At 51.1% G+C, this 16,249-nt stretch overlaps 2 protein-coding genes across 4 annotated transcripts; one reads left to right on the top strand and one right to left on the bottom strand.

Annotated features, from left to right (window-relative positions):
- The first annotated feature begins 523 nt into the window (after positions 1-523).
- Positions 524-7,803, top strand: NCBP2AS2 (NCBP2 antisense 2 (head to head)). The gene is made up of 3 exons (XM_078869019.1): positions 524-1,231; positions 3,494-3,556; positions 4,308-7,803. Exons 1-2 carry the CDS (start codon positions 1,034-1,036, stop codon positions 3,551-3,553), a joined length of 258 nt encoding a protein of 85 aa, XP_078725145.1. The 5' UTR covers positions 524-1,033; the 3' UTR covers positions 3,554-3,556; positions 4,308-7,803.
- LOC144942266 (uncharacterized) lies at positions 5,834-14,108 on the bottom strand. Of its 3 annotated transcripts, none has more exons than XM_078869016.1 (7): positions 12,631-14,108; positions 11,265-11,312; positions 10,673-10,750; positions 9,502-9,642; positions 8,667-8,750; positions 8,129-8,179; positions 5,834-7,169 (listed from the first exon to the last, which is right to left on the bottom strand). In XM_078869016.1, exons 1-7 carry the CDS (start codon positions 13,513-13,515, stop codon positions 7,053-7,055), a joined length of 1,404 nt encoding a protein of 467 aa, XP_078725142.1. In that variant the 5' UTR covers positions 13,516-14,108; the 3' UTR covers positions 5,834-7,052. The 3 variants fall into 3 exon arrangements, with proteins under 3 accessions (XP_078725142.1, XP_078725141.1, XP_078725143.1); XM_078869015.1 differs by having other exon boundaries at positions 5,834-7,147; XM_078869017.1 differs by having other exon boundaries at positions 5,834-7,124.
- Between the last annotated feature and the right edge of the window lie 2,141 nt (positions 14,109-16,249).

The raw sequence follows: 16,249 nt of genomic DNA, 5'->3' as shown, positions 1-16,249 counted from the left end.
TCCTGTAATGGAAGTCGGAATATTCTCTGGCTCTTTCGGTAAAGTCACGAAAGCTTCAAGTCAACAAGTCGGAATGTTTATTAGCGGACAGCCGCAACACCGTTTTTTCCCACCCGGACCCTTCAGAGAGACACAACACTCGCCCACTTTCGGTTCCGCCCTCGAGCGCGCCGTTTCCGCCCCCGGATGGCGAAAGCGAGCGGCACCAACTTCCGGTCGTGACGCATTCACCCCCCCCACCCCCCGGTGGCGCGCGCACGTGGTGGGGGCGGAGAAGTGAATCGATTCAAGAATCGCACGCGTCGACAATCTCACCAAATCGATTCCTACCTGTCCTACGTTGTCTATTAATCTGATCGTTGCGTGTCTAGAATCTTTACGATCCTCATAGATCCCAACATGCCCACAAGACCCGGGCACCGATTTTAGACTCAACGAGGCGCAGCGAAGTCCGGTACCGTAAAGTTGCATTGATCTATTCCGGAATCGATCCGCGCGATTTGTCGGGCGATTCGATGCTTCTTTAGACCACGTGCTGCAACTGAGGGTCACCCAAGAGCAACTTGCCGAACAACAACAACCACCACCACCACCACCAACCACCACCACCACCCAGCGATACAAACAGCAACCACAACAACAGAAACACCACCACCACCGCCAATCAACAACCACAGGAACGACGCTGGCAAAGACCGCCGCCACAGCTGCCCGGCAACAGCCGAGCACGCCACGGTCGCAACAACACTCAGCACCACAATCAACAACACCACAATCAACAACACAACAACACCACAATCCACAACACCACAAACGCCAACAAGACCGCCAACATCAACACAAAACAACAACAACGGCACGCACGACCGCCTGTTAGCCACAGTCGCAAGCTCACTTCCTCCAACAACCACACAACCTCCGCCACATCAGCAGCGGTGGAGAGTTGCGAGCGAGCGGTGTTGTCAGCGGCAGTGGTTGTCACGCGTGAGGGTTAGTGTGTGTGTGGTGGGGGTGTTGGTGTAAGGAGGAGGCCATGGTGCTGCGCTCCTTGTTGGCGAGGCTTCTCAACTCGCAGCAGCTCATCGAGAGCCTCTCGGAGACGCGGCTAATGAGGCGCGCCGCGCAGCTCACCGTGGCCTCCATCACGCGAGCCCAGGACGCGATCCGGGACGCGGTCAGAGCAGCAGCCTTGGGCGGTGGGCAACAGCAACAGCAGCAGGAGCAGCAGCAGGTACCTGTTGACGTGTGTGTGGTAATGTGTTGTTGTTATTGTACAGGGGCGCCACGGTGGCTAGGAGATGTTAACTACCTCGCCTGGTGTGCAGGAGATCGTGGGTTAGATCCCGACCCTGACGCCTGCTGCTGTATATTTGGAGTTTGCGTGTCTCATCATCATCACGGTGGCTAGGAGATGTTAACTACCTCGCCTGGTGTGCAGGAGGTCGTGGGTTCGGTCCCGACCCTGACGACGCCTGCTGTGTATTTGGAGTTTGTGTGTCTCTCTCTCTCATCATCATCAAGGTGGCTAGGAGATGTTAACTACCTCGCCTGGTGTACAAGGAGGTCCTGGGTTCGGTCTCGACCCTGACGCCTGCTGCTGCTGATTTGGAGTTTGCGTGTCTCTCTCTCTCCCCGTGGTCGCGTGGATTTTTCTCACCGGGTCCTCCGGGGTTTCCCCTCCACGTTTAGAATCAACATCAACACGCGTTTTAAAGTATTTGGCTGCTCGAAATGTCCACGTGATAAGCCACTTCGTTGACCTATCATGCGTGGCCTGGTTGCTTCTGGTAAAGTAAAACAATATAGTTTCGTAAAACTGTGATGTGTGTGTGTGTCTGCACGCATGTGGTGGGAGCCGTAGTGTCGTGGTGAGCGCACTTGCGCTACGATCACCGGCGACGAATATCTGAGGCTGAGCTGGGCCTCCCCAACCTTGATTTAGTTCCTGGTGCGGTGTGTAAATGTCACAAAGGCGGCCGGGCGCGTGGTCTTGTTGACCCACCCTCTCGTGCCGACCTGAAACACATTCCTCCTGCGGAGGGAGCTGGTAGGAACGTTGGGTTGCTCGGTCAATGGCCAGGGTCAACGGCGGCGTGGTGTATTCCGCAAATATGGCCGACTGTGAGGGCGGGCACAAGCCGGCGTGAGTAGGTTTAACGTTGAGTTTTATAAGGGCACCACGGGGTGACCAGCCCCTCTCCACCCAGCCCCACCCCTCCCACCCCCCACCCAGCCCCTCCCCTCCCAGCCCCACCCCTCCCACCCCCCACCCAGCCCCTCCCCTCCCACCCCCTACCCAGCCCCACCCTCCCCACCCCCTACCCAGCCCCACCCTCCCCACCCTTCCCACCCAGCCCCTCCCCACCCTCCCCTTCCCACCCAGTCCCTCCCTGCACGACGGACGGACACAATAATCCCATGTGGGCTGGTGTAACCTGGAGGTTCCTACCAGTATAATTTCCAGCCCTTTTGTTGTCCACGCTCAACTGACGTTGGCTGTAATTGGCCACGGTCCCTGTCGTCGTGGCAAGCTTCGGGGCCACTTCCTGGAGTCGTGCAGTTCTTCCATTACTATTAGGGCACATTTCATTAAAGCGTGTTTAAAAAAAAATAAGTTTTTTAAAAAATATTACTTATTTCAAGGTACAATAAGTTACTCTGAACACCACGGCGTCTCGTCCCGTGACCTGCGAGCGAACCTTCCGACACTGCTCTCTTGAGTCGGAAGGCACCTAGTCTGGCACAACCGCCGATGTGACATCACAATCACTTCGTGCCGACATGGTGTCGACATTTCCACACCCTGTACACAGTACGGGCAGTCGTCGACTGACGAGCGTAATTCGTTCCAGAGATCCGTTCGTAAGTCGAACGGTGGCCGTAAGTCGGGACACAACAATAATGCAGCATAGCAAGGGGCTGCTTGGTCCTGACTTGCTTGTCTGCTTCTGCCATCTACATGACAAAGGCTCAGTACCAACAAGCTGCAGCCGTACTAACCATCTCACAACAACTCCTCTCCCGCGGCCCACCCTGGCTCCTCCACCCCCCCCCCCTTAACCAGTATATATACAAGGTCAGGTCTTTTGGGACTTCTCTTTACTTGATACAGCAATCGTGCTGTGACGGTTCCACCTGAAGACGGAAGCTTGTGTTGCCTCCGAAACGTCGTGATTTATTATTTTATTTCTATTATTACTTTTATTAATTTTATTTTTTACCTACGTGACTTTACCGAAAAAGCCTAAGAGTATGAATCCTTGCAGTCACGAAAGCTTCAAATCTAGAAACAATAATGCGCTCTGTTTAAATGCCCACACACCCAGCACGAGGCTGATTCTTGATATCTCGCGGAGGATATCTCAGCTGAACAAAAATTGTTACGTGGTTCAATTTGCAATCTGGTTCATAAGTACGATGGTTCGTAAGTCGGGGGCTGCCTGTATAGGGTACTAATGTGTGTGTGTAATCATACGTATCTGTGTTTGTGCAGCAGAGGCCAGGCAAGTCGCCACAAGGAGATGAACAGAACCCCAGGAGTGGCCCACAGTGACCGGTATAAAGCAACCCCCCAAAACCCCCTTCACTCATGCCACTGAACCAGCGGTGGGAATTCCACGTTATCATGACAGGGACAATCTCACCATAGTTGACTTGCAGAGTTCATCATTAAAATTGTGCGTATCTGGGTGGAGCGGTAGTGGCCTCAAAGTGCACCTGGCCTGGCACAGGCTCTGTGGTGATGTCACCGTCACTTATTGGGGAATGGCGGGTATTGGTGCGGGAGTGTAGCGGTTAGCGCGCTATGCTAGAAACCCGGCGACCCGGGTTCGATTCGTGTTCACGGCGATTATCTGAACCTGTCCTGGCCTCCCCCAGGTCGACTCGGCCTCAAATTAATACCAGGTGCATTGCGTAAACATCATCATGAGCGAGACAAAGGCAACCGGGCATGGTGTTGGCCACCCACCCCCTCACGTGTCGTTTCATAAGTGCTTGCTAACAGCACTTGCCCCAAGTCTGTTAAAGGCTATACGGGGGATCTTTGTCTTTGAGACAATACAAAATGGGGAAAACGCACACAGCCACTGTGCATATACAAAAAAACCCATCAGCATTTACTGAAATGCATTGTGGTCCTATCTTTGATCAGCCATCAAAATAAATTTGATAACCAAATGTGACTGATGCAGCGATCATGAACTGTGGACCAGTTTCCATCCTAATCAGGACCCAACAGTTATTGCCATGATCATTGGCAATGGGGTTTTTCTTACAGATTTGTTGCGTGCGTTTTTTTGTTTCAGGAACTTGCCCAGCGACCTGACGGACATCCCCCACTCGCGATTCCCCTGTGCCTGGTTCCTCCTCGTCCTCCCCACGCCCCAATGGGAACAACGCACAGCTTGAAAAGCCGGTGTTCACGCGGAGGGGGTGTGGGTGGCATTATTGGTGCCTGTGAAAATGTTTGGTGGCAGCAATTGCTGTGTGCAGCAGGGGGAACAGGTCAGAGGTCGCAAACGGGTTTTGATTCCTTACCCGGCCGCACAAGGGTCGCAAACGGGTACCCGTACCCGGCTGGGTACGGGTAGCCGGGTATCGAGTAGGGTACGGGTTGCGACCTCTGGCACAGGTTACATTTCCTTTATCATATCTCCCGGATTTTAAGTCCTTGTTTGAATTCCTTACGGGGCCTTGGTTTTCGTGGAGATTCCCAGCGTGCGTGCACAGGCAGTCCGGGAGCGAGATGGAATTGTTACATGGCGCAGCGATGCGTCGAATTCACGGCTTAAAATGACTCGCGTTGACGACACGGCAAATTGCACGGTTAACCGATGCGCGGGTTACAGATTGGCCGTGCAAAGTAAATCGTTGCGCGTGTCGGTTCTGTTCGCTGCTCCTTACTCGTCGAGGGAGCGTCATCGGGACTACGAACTCGTTGGCAAGTAAAACGATTACTTTACGCAGCAGTAAAACCATACGATGTTTTCTTCATCTCCACCCGCGCATTCTACGGGGCTAAACTATCAATCCGTTTTTATAGCCGCATCTCCACGTTTTGCACTATCCGTGTTTTTGTTATCCACCCCACCCCTTCAAGCGATTGCCTCGGATAATCGTGACATGACTGTAAATGCAGACGAGATGATCACGTTGCGTTGAGGCTAATGAGGGGCGAACACAGCTGCTGTAGCAGGCAGGAATGGATTTTTCCATCCACTCGCAAATCCGAATCATGACTTTAATCCAGGCGCCGACGGAGGTGGCATTAACTTGTTTTGATTCTGGCGGTCATCACGATTGTCATACACAATCCACCATCCGCCACTGAATGCCAACTTTGCAGGGATTAATGCACTTTTTCGCCATCAGCCATTGCTTTTTAAGTGTCTGCATTTTTATTGGTCGTGTTATAAACACTTGTGCGAATACCCCGGGGAGGTAAAATTGAGCGGTGTCCTGAAAAACCACTTCATAACCCACAATCTGGTTTTCCAGAAAATATGTTTCAAGGGGGAGGGGAGAATGGTGGCATTGGAGTTTATTGCACTGCCATATGAACTCAGCGACCACTGTATTTATACCCCCACGCGGCCAAAATCAGTAGCAAGTGACATCACAAGCGGGCCCTGAGCCCTCTATGACCAAACCCGCAATGACCAGTGTGGTAAAGTATGGTCAAAAACCACCCTTGACAGACACTTGTTTGGGAGAGGGCTTTCACCCAACACTGGATCAGCAAAGGTGATGTGTGACCAAGTTAAGTTGGAACTGTTACACTTGCCGCGCACGACACAAACTGCCTTACGATTAAAAACCATCCACAATAATAAATAAAACGACCTTTATTTGTCCAACAGAGCCTCGCCGAGTCTCAATATTTTCACTTTTGTCTAGTCAGCCATTATTTTGTCAGAAGCATTACGTGGATTAATCAACAAATCAAGGTGTAGTGGGCTGCGATTTAAAAACACCATCTCTAAATGCACATTTACACCAATTTGGTTTATGTGCAGATTGATCGTGGCATTTTTTTTAAACACATTTTACCGCGACTGGTGTGGTGTCACGATGAAGAAATCATTGGGAAATGTCGCATAATAGGGTTTTTTAAAAATCCTTTATATTAAGTTCGCTTGCTTGCTTGCTTGCTTACGACCGTGCAAATCTTTCGCTCGTTTTTTAACCCACTTCCCGTGATCCAATCGAGCTGACATTTTGCACACAGACTCGTTGTGCGTGACAATTAATTTTCGTGAAAAAAATTTCCTAAATTTTACACGGTGTAGGGGAAAAAATGTAAATATTTAATTACCAATTGCTTAATGCTGCCAGACAATCATCTGACCCATAGGTGGCAGCCATCTCAAGCCAGAGGACGAGAGGACTCTAGCCGCCACGCATATAAAGGATTTAGAGTGAAAAACTTTGTTTTTACGGGTTAATTTTTTCCTTCCTGTGAGGAGAACGGCCCACCGAAGAGGATAACGCAGAGCTACATCTGAGATCCATTCAAGTGAATCTGGCCCACCCATTGGAGGCCACCACACTGTCCCACCCACCCCTGCGCTTCACAAAGAAGTATTTCCAGTGTAATTTTACACTCTCAGCGGCAGAATAATTTCTGCAATCTTGACACTCCTTTTGAAAAAATACATTAAAGAGAAACGATCATTTTCGCGTTAAGACAAAAATAAGTTATTCCTTTCATCGTTTCGACCGCCCGTCTGCAACTCCCCGCTGGGCAGCCTCAGTCCAGCGACCGATTATAAACGTGGATGTTAGAGAGAGTTACGTGAAGATGAGAGGATGACAAAGGAGATGAGGGGGATGGTGAGAGATGAGATGAAAGCTTCGTTGTTGATGCAGAATTATGGGAGGGGGATGAGCGGGAAGAGGAGTTGATGGGGATGAGTGGGAAGAGGAGTTGATGGGGATGACTGAACAAGGTGGAACATTAACTAGTTTGTGACGATGTTGAAGGCGGTGGTAGGTCAAGGGAGAATGAGGTGAGCGGATGGGCATGACGTGCAGGAATGAGGGCAAAGTCTTCACTTGTCCACAGCGATAACTCCCTCTTGAATTTCATTGAGAATTCTCCTCCGGATGCGGGGAATGTCAGCCTGGGAGAAGGAGAATGGGCGATCTAACACCAGACAGCGACAGTACTGCACGCACGGACACACACACACGCACGGACACACACACACACACGCACACACAGACACGCGCCATCAATGCCCTGCACGTTAACCCGCCGTAGTGTGTTGCAACTAAAGTGTTGCTAACAGAGCCGCAAAAAACCGTGCAAGGTATCCACAATGCCGTGTAGTGTGGGGAACGCGCGAGTGAGCGACATTGTGATTGAGTGGGCGGGTGTTTTGAGTGTCAGGTGGTGTGGTAAACGCGTGAGTGAGGGACGTAATTAACCGAGTGGGTGGGTGTTTGAGTGCTGGGCAGTGTGGTTAATGCGTGAGCAAAGGAATGCAAAACTAATTTTTATTTATTTTCCAGGTAAGGCCAACCGAGCAATATATAGCTCTTTTTTTAGAAGCGACCTGGGCAGAATGATAGCCCAATGAAATAGTGACTTATCATTTGGACATTTTATCGCAGCCAAATACTCAAAAGGCACCTTGGCGAGAGGGTGGATGAGTGAGCGAGTCACTGCGTGAGAATGTGGGCGACTATTGGTAGGTAGGTGAGTTCATGGGCGAGTGTGCAAATGAGTTGGCTAGCGTGCAATCAAGTGAATTGATGAGTGGACGAGTCACTGCGTGAGAGTGTGGGCAACGGAATTGGTAGGTAGGCGAGTTCATGGGCGAGTGTGCACATGAGTTGGCTAGCGAGCGATCAAGTGAATGGATGAGTGAGCGAGCGAATTCGCGAATGAGTGGGTAGGTGAGTGAATTAGCAATTGTACGGGTGGGTGAGTGACCAAATGCATGGGTGAGTGGTCACACCTCTGACCAATGTGAGTGAGGGAGTGATTATTCAGAGTTAACCGAGCGAGCGAGTAAGTGGGCGAGTTCTCACTTAAGAAGGTGACCAAGTGATTAAGCAAATTAATCGATGTGTGGATGAGCGAGCTCGCGCCTTTACACGGGGGGCGAATGACTCCGCTCACCTCCAGCACGAAGACACCGCAGTCGTTTCCATTCATTTGCCGCGGTAAATTCTGCAAATATAAAACAACGATTAGTATTACTCTTTAACCATCACCATCACCGCCTGTTATTTAAGTCTGTGCTGCAAAACGAGCACGACACAAGGCAACAAGCAGACCCGCAGCAGTCGAAACAGAATTGGTCCGATTCATTCTGTTGAAACTATGAATGATGATGGGAGGTGACCGGGTGGCTCAGAGGTCAGAGGGCCAAGCCGACACCATGGAGGCCCTGGCTTCAAATCCGGGTCTCAAGTCTGCCAGGTTCTCGGCGTTGGCGCAGGGGGGGGCGGGGAAGATGAGGGTCTCGGCCAAGTCGTCATTGACTGCACGTGCACACAGAGACCCACAGACTCACCGAGATCCACTCACCTCAGAAAGCAGAGGAAAGCATGGGGAGAAGCGGAGAAACACAGAAGCAGATAGAAGCATAGGGATGAACGTAGCAGCAAGGAGGAGCAGAGAGAAGCCCCGGGTGGTAGCAGCAGGAAGCTCTCACCTTGGGGAGGTGGATGCTCCAGGGCACCTTGAGGTCGGGGCGATCTCGCGCCTTGGCCTCCTCGGTGAGATACCGGGACATGATCTGCGAAGGTGACACACGACGAGCGCGGGTCACTAACAGTTGGGGACAACGCTGTATCGATGAGTCCTAATAAGGACGAAGCCGGCCCACGATTCGTCGATCTCGTTGCATCTGCTAACGTTTGTTTGGTGACCGAGGCAAGAGGTGGCGGCCACCACGATCTATTTCTTGAGAAACTGTTGATTGGTTTTGCACAATGCTCGAGGCAGATTGATTTTTGGACTCATCGGATGTTGTCAGCAATGAGCACAGGGCAGCGAGCGGGGGGAGCCTTTTGAAGAAGCCGATATTAATGCTTTTTGGTTCTTTTGGTAAAGTCACGTAGATAGAAAAAATAACTAATAAATCACGACGTTTCGATAGCAACACAACACAAGTCTTCAGGTGAAACAATACAGCCAGAAACGTTGTGATGTATTTTCTACCTACGTGACTTTACCGAAAGAACCAAAGAGTATGGATTCCTGCACCTATATTGATGACTCGTAAGTGTGGTTACCTCAGCTAGTTACCGTGGTCAAGCTGGGCAGTGGTTGCTGTGGATACGGTGAGGCAGGCTGTGGTTGCCGTGGTTACTGAGGCAGGCTATGGATGCCGCGGTTACACTAGGCAGAGGTTATGCGAGGCAATGGTTGCCGTGGTTACTGTGAGCAGGCGAATGTTGCCATGGTCACGATATGCGGTAGTTGCTGTGGTTACCGTGAGGCGAGCAGTTGTTGCCATGGTTATGCTAGGTGGTTGCCGTGGTTACCGTGAGGCAGGCGGTGGTTGCCGGGCTTGGGGCCGAGTCGCAGAGTGAGATTTCGTGCGTTTGGAGCCGCACGACGCCAAGCGCCCAGTGCAGGCCCAGGTGCAGGGGCAGGAGGAGCAGACGGCGCGAGAACACAGACACCTACACACACGCAGAGACAGAGCCCAGAGTTACTCACACACAGAGACACCTACACACACACGCAGAGACAGAGCCCAGAGTTACTCACACACAGAGACACCTACACACACACGCAGAGACAGAGCCCAGAGTTACTCACACACAGAGACACCTACACACACACGCAGAGACAGAGCCCAGAGTTACTCACACACAGAGACACCTACACACACACGCAGAGACAGAGCCCAGAGTTACTCACACACAGAGACACCTACACACACACGCAGAGACAGAGCCCAGAGTTACTCACACACAGAGACACCTACACACACACGCAGAGACAGAGCCCAGAGTTACTCACACACAGAGACACCTACACACACACGCAGAGACAGAGCCCAGAGTTACTCACACACAGAGACACCTACACACACACGCAGAGACAGAGCCCAGAGTTACTCACACACAGAGACACCTACACACACACGCAGAGACAGAGCCCAGAGTTACTCACACACAGAGACACCGCCCAGAGCTACACACACACAGAGACACCGTCCAGAGCTACTCACACACAGAGACACCTACACACACACGCAGAGACAGAGCCAAGAGTTACTCACACACAGAGACTGTGATGATGTTGATTCTTCTGATGATGATACCAGTGATGAAGACTGTGATGATGTTGATACTTCTGATGATACCAGTGATGAAGACTGTGATGATGTTGATACTTCTGATGATGATACCAGTGATGAAGACTGTGATGATGTTGATACTTCTGATGATGATACCAGTGATGAAGACTGTGATGATGTTGATACTTCTGATGATACCAGTGATGAAGATGATGACGTTGATACTTCTGATGATACCAGTGATGAAGACTGTGATGATGTTGATACTTTGATGAAGACTAATGATGTTGATACTTCTGATGATGATGGTGCCAATGCCAGTGATGCAAGCAGTGATGGCGATGGCCATTTTTATACGAGCGGCGATGGCAGCGGTGATGATGGTGTTTAATTCCCGAGCTCCGTACCTTCTTGGTCCATCGCTTCACGCCGTCGTAGCCGCGACGTTTGAGGTGGCTGTAGAAGAAGCTGGTGAAAAAGTAGACCTGGGGGAGACGCAGAGAGACGAGGGGCGGGAGGTTTGAGAGACGCCAGGAGTTACTGTGACGGGTACAGCAAGATCCGACCACGTCCGTTCGGTGCTCACCGAGCTGCATTGGCTTCTGGTTGCCGAACGAATGCATTATAAGGTCACATTACACACAAAATGATTGGCGCAAATGAACCACAATACCTTGCTGACCTCGTTAAGGAGCATAAACCATCACGTGAACTCCGGTCATCCTTGCAGTAGCGGCTTTTGGCTCGCCATCAAACAAAGACGGTCACCGTGTCGCGCGCTTTCTGATGCGCTTCTGCGACCATCTGGAACGCTGTTCCTTCCGATATTAGGAAGTGACTGGAGCTATGCACTTTTAAATAATCTAGATTGAAAGCGCATTTCTTTAGAACTGCTTTTTGTATTTAGTTGTCCTTCCCTGCGCACTGCCGATTTAGGATGGATGGCTACGTATGGTGTGAAAGAAGTTCAACGTACATACATTAAAAATGGATCCTTACCTCATCTGGTTTCAGGTCTGCCAGCATCTCCCCGTATACATTGATCACCTGCGCGCCGGGAAATAAACATTATATATGGGAATAGATGACGAGACGATACAAGCCTCCTTCACCCCTCTCTCTCCGCTTAACAAAAACAAATATATTTGTTTTACACATCTCACAGACTGCACACGGTCTTCTGGGTGTGATTGTTGTTTCAGCAGCATTGGTTCAAACGTCAGAATGGTTTTCAGCTCTGCAAAGCTAACAATTCGTTTTTGTGAAGTATTCCATAGTTTTGCATAGAACGAGGACCCATAAATAACAGAGAGCATCCGTGCCTGCAAATATCTGGCAGTTCAACAGCGTCGGTTTGAGACAATAAATGCTGAAACCAACGCAATGGTAGTAATGATTATGTTGTGGTATGTATTATATGCGCATGCACTAAAGCTGGAACGATTCGATTACAAAGTCGATTAATAAAATGTTTTATAACCGATTCCTTGTGTATGGTCAACTACTTGGACCCCTTTAAAAATGACAGCCATCCCCACATCCTACCTCCCGAAGGCAGGAAACCCCCTACAAGCCACGCCCAGTGTGACGCGCTGATGATGTCATCAAGTCCCTCCCATCACCTATCCGGGTTGTGCTGTATGCGATTTCCTGACAGTATTAAAAAAAGGCGATTTGTGATCGTGAGCTGCCGGGGCAGTTTACACGCACAGGCACACACAGAGACCCACACGAAGATGAAGACCACCCCCCCCCCACTGTAGACTTAACAGACTGTGCAAGTGCTGTTATAGCGAGCACCTATGAAGGCCATCACAACACACAAGGGGGTGGTGTGGTTTGCCCCAGACCCAGCCACCCTTTGTCTCCCAAGTGGTGATGTTTTATACATTGCACAAAGTACTCGTTTCTTAGGCTGTGTAGACCCAGGCGAGGCCCAGAACCGATTCAGATAGTCATCACCGATATTAGCAAAGAACGTGAATCGAATTCGGGTCTCCGGGTTTGTAGCGCAGTGCACTAACATCACTTGCCACCGCTCCCCATGAACGCGCACACACACACACACCCATGTGGACACATACACGTATCCCTTAGTCTCATAACCCATTGGGGAAAATGCTTTTGGAGAGCTATGATGCAACAACAGCAACCCACGTTCACCACTAAGTGGTGGTGACATCACCATGGCGCTTGTGCCATGCTGGGTGCACTTTGAGGCCACGTGAAATGTCGAAGGCCCGCTGCTGGTAGGTCACGGAACAGACCCAGGTGCCATGGGTTGACTGACCGAGATGGCTGGCAGATGCATTCGGTGCGCGCACACACACACACACACGACGGCACACATCCCGGCAGCAGGCACCTGATCATTGAGCCACGCACTCCCCTGCAGACACAGCAGATCCTCTCTGGTCAGCATGTTCTTCTTGTACGTGACAACGACGTCACGCTGCCTGTCGCCAACTCCGTCATCATCATCCTCGCTGTCCACGTAGATTTTGTTGCCACCGCCGTTCCTCATTGGGCCTTGTCCAGCGGAATTAGTGGCAGCATCAACATCCACTTCCCGACCGACAGTCAGTCCGATTTTCCAAACTCGGGCGTTCCCGAGTCTTACGATTTTACCCGAGTCGCTCTTCCCGATCCTTCCTGGTTTTATTTGATTGGTCCCGGTTGTTCCACATTCACCCTTGTCAACGGTCCTGATCGATTTTGATATACCATCGTCATTCCTGATTGGTTTCAATTCCAGGTGTCCAAAGCTTTGCATTATCACCAAGTTCCCCGTACCATCATTCCCAACTATCCCAGATTCCTGTTCATCAGATTTGCAAAAGATTCCCAAACCCTGATTTCCATTATTCACGACGGTTCCCGATCCACTCTCAACATCGTTTCCAATCGCTCCCAACAGTCTACCACCTTCATCAATGCTCGCTATCGACTTTCCTCCATTGTCACTACAAATCATACTAATTGTATTTCCTCCAGAATTTTTTAACGCTCTCAATTCCTCTGTACGGTTCTTACTAATTGTTTCAGATTCACAAACTCCATCAGATTTTTCATCGCCGCCGCTCCCCATCATTCCTGTCTTTGGCTGAAGCGAGGCCCTCCCTGTGTGCCTCTCCTCCTCTCCTCTGGCGCGCTCCTCTGAGATACCCGCATCTCCCTTTCCCTCATTGTCCTCCTTTGTTCCCTTGCTGCTGTCCGTCTTTGTGTCTCTGGTGTTTGTGACTTTCTTCATCTCTGCGTCGACAGTGTTCGTGTCTGCTGAAGCAGTCTCTTGACCTCGTGTCTTCCCAGCGCCAACTTCCAGCTCATCTCGCCGCCTCTTGCTTGGCCAACCACCCTTCTCCTCCTTATCCCTGTCTCCATCTCTCCCCCTGTCTCCGTCTCTCCCCCTGTTCTTGTCTCTCCCCTTGTCTCTGTCCCTCCATCTGTCTTTATCTCGCTCCCCGTGTCTCCCTTCCCTGTACCTCTCTCTGTCCCTGTGTCTCTCTCGGTCGCCTCTCCTGTCCTTGTCTCGGTCCCAGTCTCGGTCCCTCTTCCTGTGTCTCTCGTCGTGTCTCCCCCTGTCTTCCCTTCTGTCCTTCGTTCTGTCTCTCTCGTCCCATCTCTTTCTGTCCCTCTCTTTACGACTCTCTCCCCATCTCTCCCTGTCTCTACCCGAATCCCTCCGTTCATCTCCCTCTGCATCTCTCCACCACCCTCCTCCCCTATCTCCATCTCTACACCGATCTCTAGCTCTATTTTCTGTCCCTTGATCTGTCCGCCTACAACTCTCTCTTCCTTTTCTCCCTCCATTTCCTCTCTCCCTCCACCTCTCCCCTCCACTTTCCCCTCCTCTGCTCCCCCCTACCCCTCCTGTCTCATCCCTCCCACTACCTTTCCCCCGACTACGCTTGCACCTTCCCTTCCCTTCCTCCTTCATCTTCCTCCCTCCCCGTTCATTCTTCCTCTTCCCATCGCCTGATCTCATTCCACCCCCACACCGTGGCTTCGCACCACACCTCCCCACCCAACAACCGCCAAACAACAAGGGGTGGAACAACCGCAAGATTTCCGGCGCCCAAACCAACCGCAGCCGCTGGAATCGATTCAACCGCCTTGCTGCCCCTGGCCTTCGCTTCAGGCACGGACGCCTCTGCCCCAGATCCGGGCTACCATACTTCTCCGCAACCTGGGACGCGGCCTCCTCTGCCTGCAACGGTGGTGGTGGCGAATTTCCGGCAGCCGACGCACACGGTGGCACCGCCAGCTGCTGCAAGACACGGCCGGAATTGGGATCGCTCAACAGCGACGACGATGACGAAAGTGACGATGACGGTGATGTCGGAAGACAAGGAGAGGTTGACAATGCAGTCAACATTTTCGGCGAGGTAATTACGGGCGGCGGTTTCCCAGCCGTGTCACATCCATCGTCCACATGATTTCGGGTTGTTTCAGTGTTGAAGCTGCAGTACAGGAAGTAGGTTTGGTGCTGACTATCTATCTGCACAGCGGGGCATTGAGCATCGTCCCCTTGGCCACCTGCAGGTGTGGGTTCTCTCCTGGCACCCAGGTTGAATTCCCACATGCAGGACCCTCGTGAGAACGAGTCTTGAGACTCAGAGAGGGTAGATGAAGAACGCTGTTATCTCCTCTCCCGTTCATCCTGGAACATTTCTTCTGCTGCTCAAGGAACTGGCTCTTGCCCACTGTAATGACAATCACAAACAAGCAAAGTCAAACGTATCCAAGTACTTATCTGCTAAACCAGTGGTGGAAATTCCACATATCTATGGCAGGGTTAACGTGTACACACATACACACGACACACCATGTGCATGCATCGGATGCAACACACACACACACACACACGCACCCAACAATACGTTCTCACACGACACACCGCATATACACACAGAAAAGATACCACATACAACCTTAACAGACTGTTTGGGCACGTGCTGTTAGCGAACACCTATAATGGCCGGCACGGCACACAAGGGGGTGGGTGGCCAGCTCAACTACTCTCCACACATACACCAACCATACACAATATACATACATGCATGTGGACACACGTGTACACGCATTGCACACGTGTAAACCTAACGGCACATGTATACACACACACGTCACATTTACACCACGTCGACACCACACACATATGGCGTACGGCTGTTTCAATACGGGCAAAACATGTGTTGCCTTTGTTTGTGTTTCTCCCTTGTGATGGGACTTTGTAGGATGAACGTTGAGATGTATAAGGGCACAGGGTGATGAATAAGGTCTGAATTGGTCTGTAATAAAGTAGGCACTGATAAGGGGTTGACAGGTATGTGCACACTCCACGTACAAACTCCACACACAAAGTGGACAAACCAGACATACACACATCATGCCATGTACACATGCCCTACTCACCAAGTACACACACTAACACACCATGCACCCATTGCACCAATGAGCACACGCCACGCACTAACAACAAAAACAATCGCGATTCGCCACCGAGTGGTAGTGACATCACCACGTTGCTTGTGCCAGGCTAGGTGCACCTATCCCCATCATTCACATACTACACATCAGACTGTACGCATGCTGCACAAACCCTGCACACCATGCGTTCACCCCACACACACACCCCTGGAATCACCCTTCCCACACAACAACCGCCGTTCACCACTAAGTGGCGGGTGGTGACGCCACCATTTGGCTTGTGCCATGCTAGGTGCACTTTGAGGCCACGTGAAGTGTCGAAAGCCCGCTGGAAGGTCACGGAACAGACCCAGGTGCTATTGGTTGACTGAGATGGCTGGTAGATGCACAAACGGTGTTCCTCACTGTGCCAATTATCTGCGTTTTAGCTGCCATCATGAGGTCCTGAATGATTGTAAGCAGGTGGTCTGGGAAAAAAGCAGAGCTTTTCGCTTATTGATGGTATCATATCAGCCACAGCAGCTGCACGAATCGCTATCTTAAAACTCGCCCAT

Source organism: Lampetra fluviatilis, chromosome 27 (assembly GCF_964198595.1).
Source record: "Lampetra fluviatilis chromosome 27, kcLamFluv1.1, whole genome shotgun sequence".
NCBI lineage: Eukaryota > Metazoa > Chordata > Hyperoartia > Petromyzontiformes > Petromyzontidae > Lampetra > Lampetra fluviatilis.
The sequence above is the reverse complement of the archived record's forward strand: the minus strand, read 5'-3'. Positions and strand labels throughout refer to the sequence as shown.

Excerpts from the sequence above, each read along its gene's own strand:
- NCBP2AS2 (XM_078869019.1), top strand. The coding sequence starts at position 1,034 with ATGGTGCTGCGCTCCTTGTTGGCGAGGCTTCTCAACTCGCAGCAGCTC. Across the intron at positions 1,232-3,493 it reads AGCAGCAGGAGCAGCAGCAG|CAGAGGCCAGGCAAGTCGCC; the intron begins GTACCTGTTGAC and ends GTGTTTGTGCAG.
- LOC144942266 (XM_078869015.1), bottom strand. The coding sequence starts at position 13,515 with ATGAAGAAAGTCACAAACACCAGAGACACAAAGACGGACAGCAGCAAG. Across the intron at positions 9,643-10,672 it reads TGAAGCGATGGACCAAGAAG|GTGTCTGTGTTCTCGCGCCG; the intron begins GTACGGAGCTCG and ends GCGTGTGTGTAG. Across the intron at positions 8,180-8,666 it reads GGAGCATCCACCTCCCCAAG|AATTTACCGCGGCAAATGAA; the intron begins GTGAGAGCTTCC and ends TTATATTTGCAG.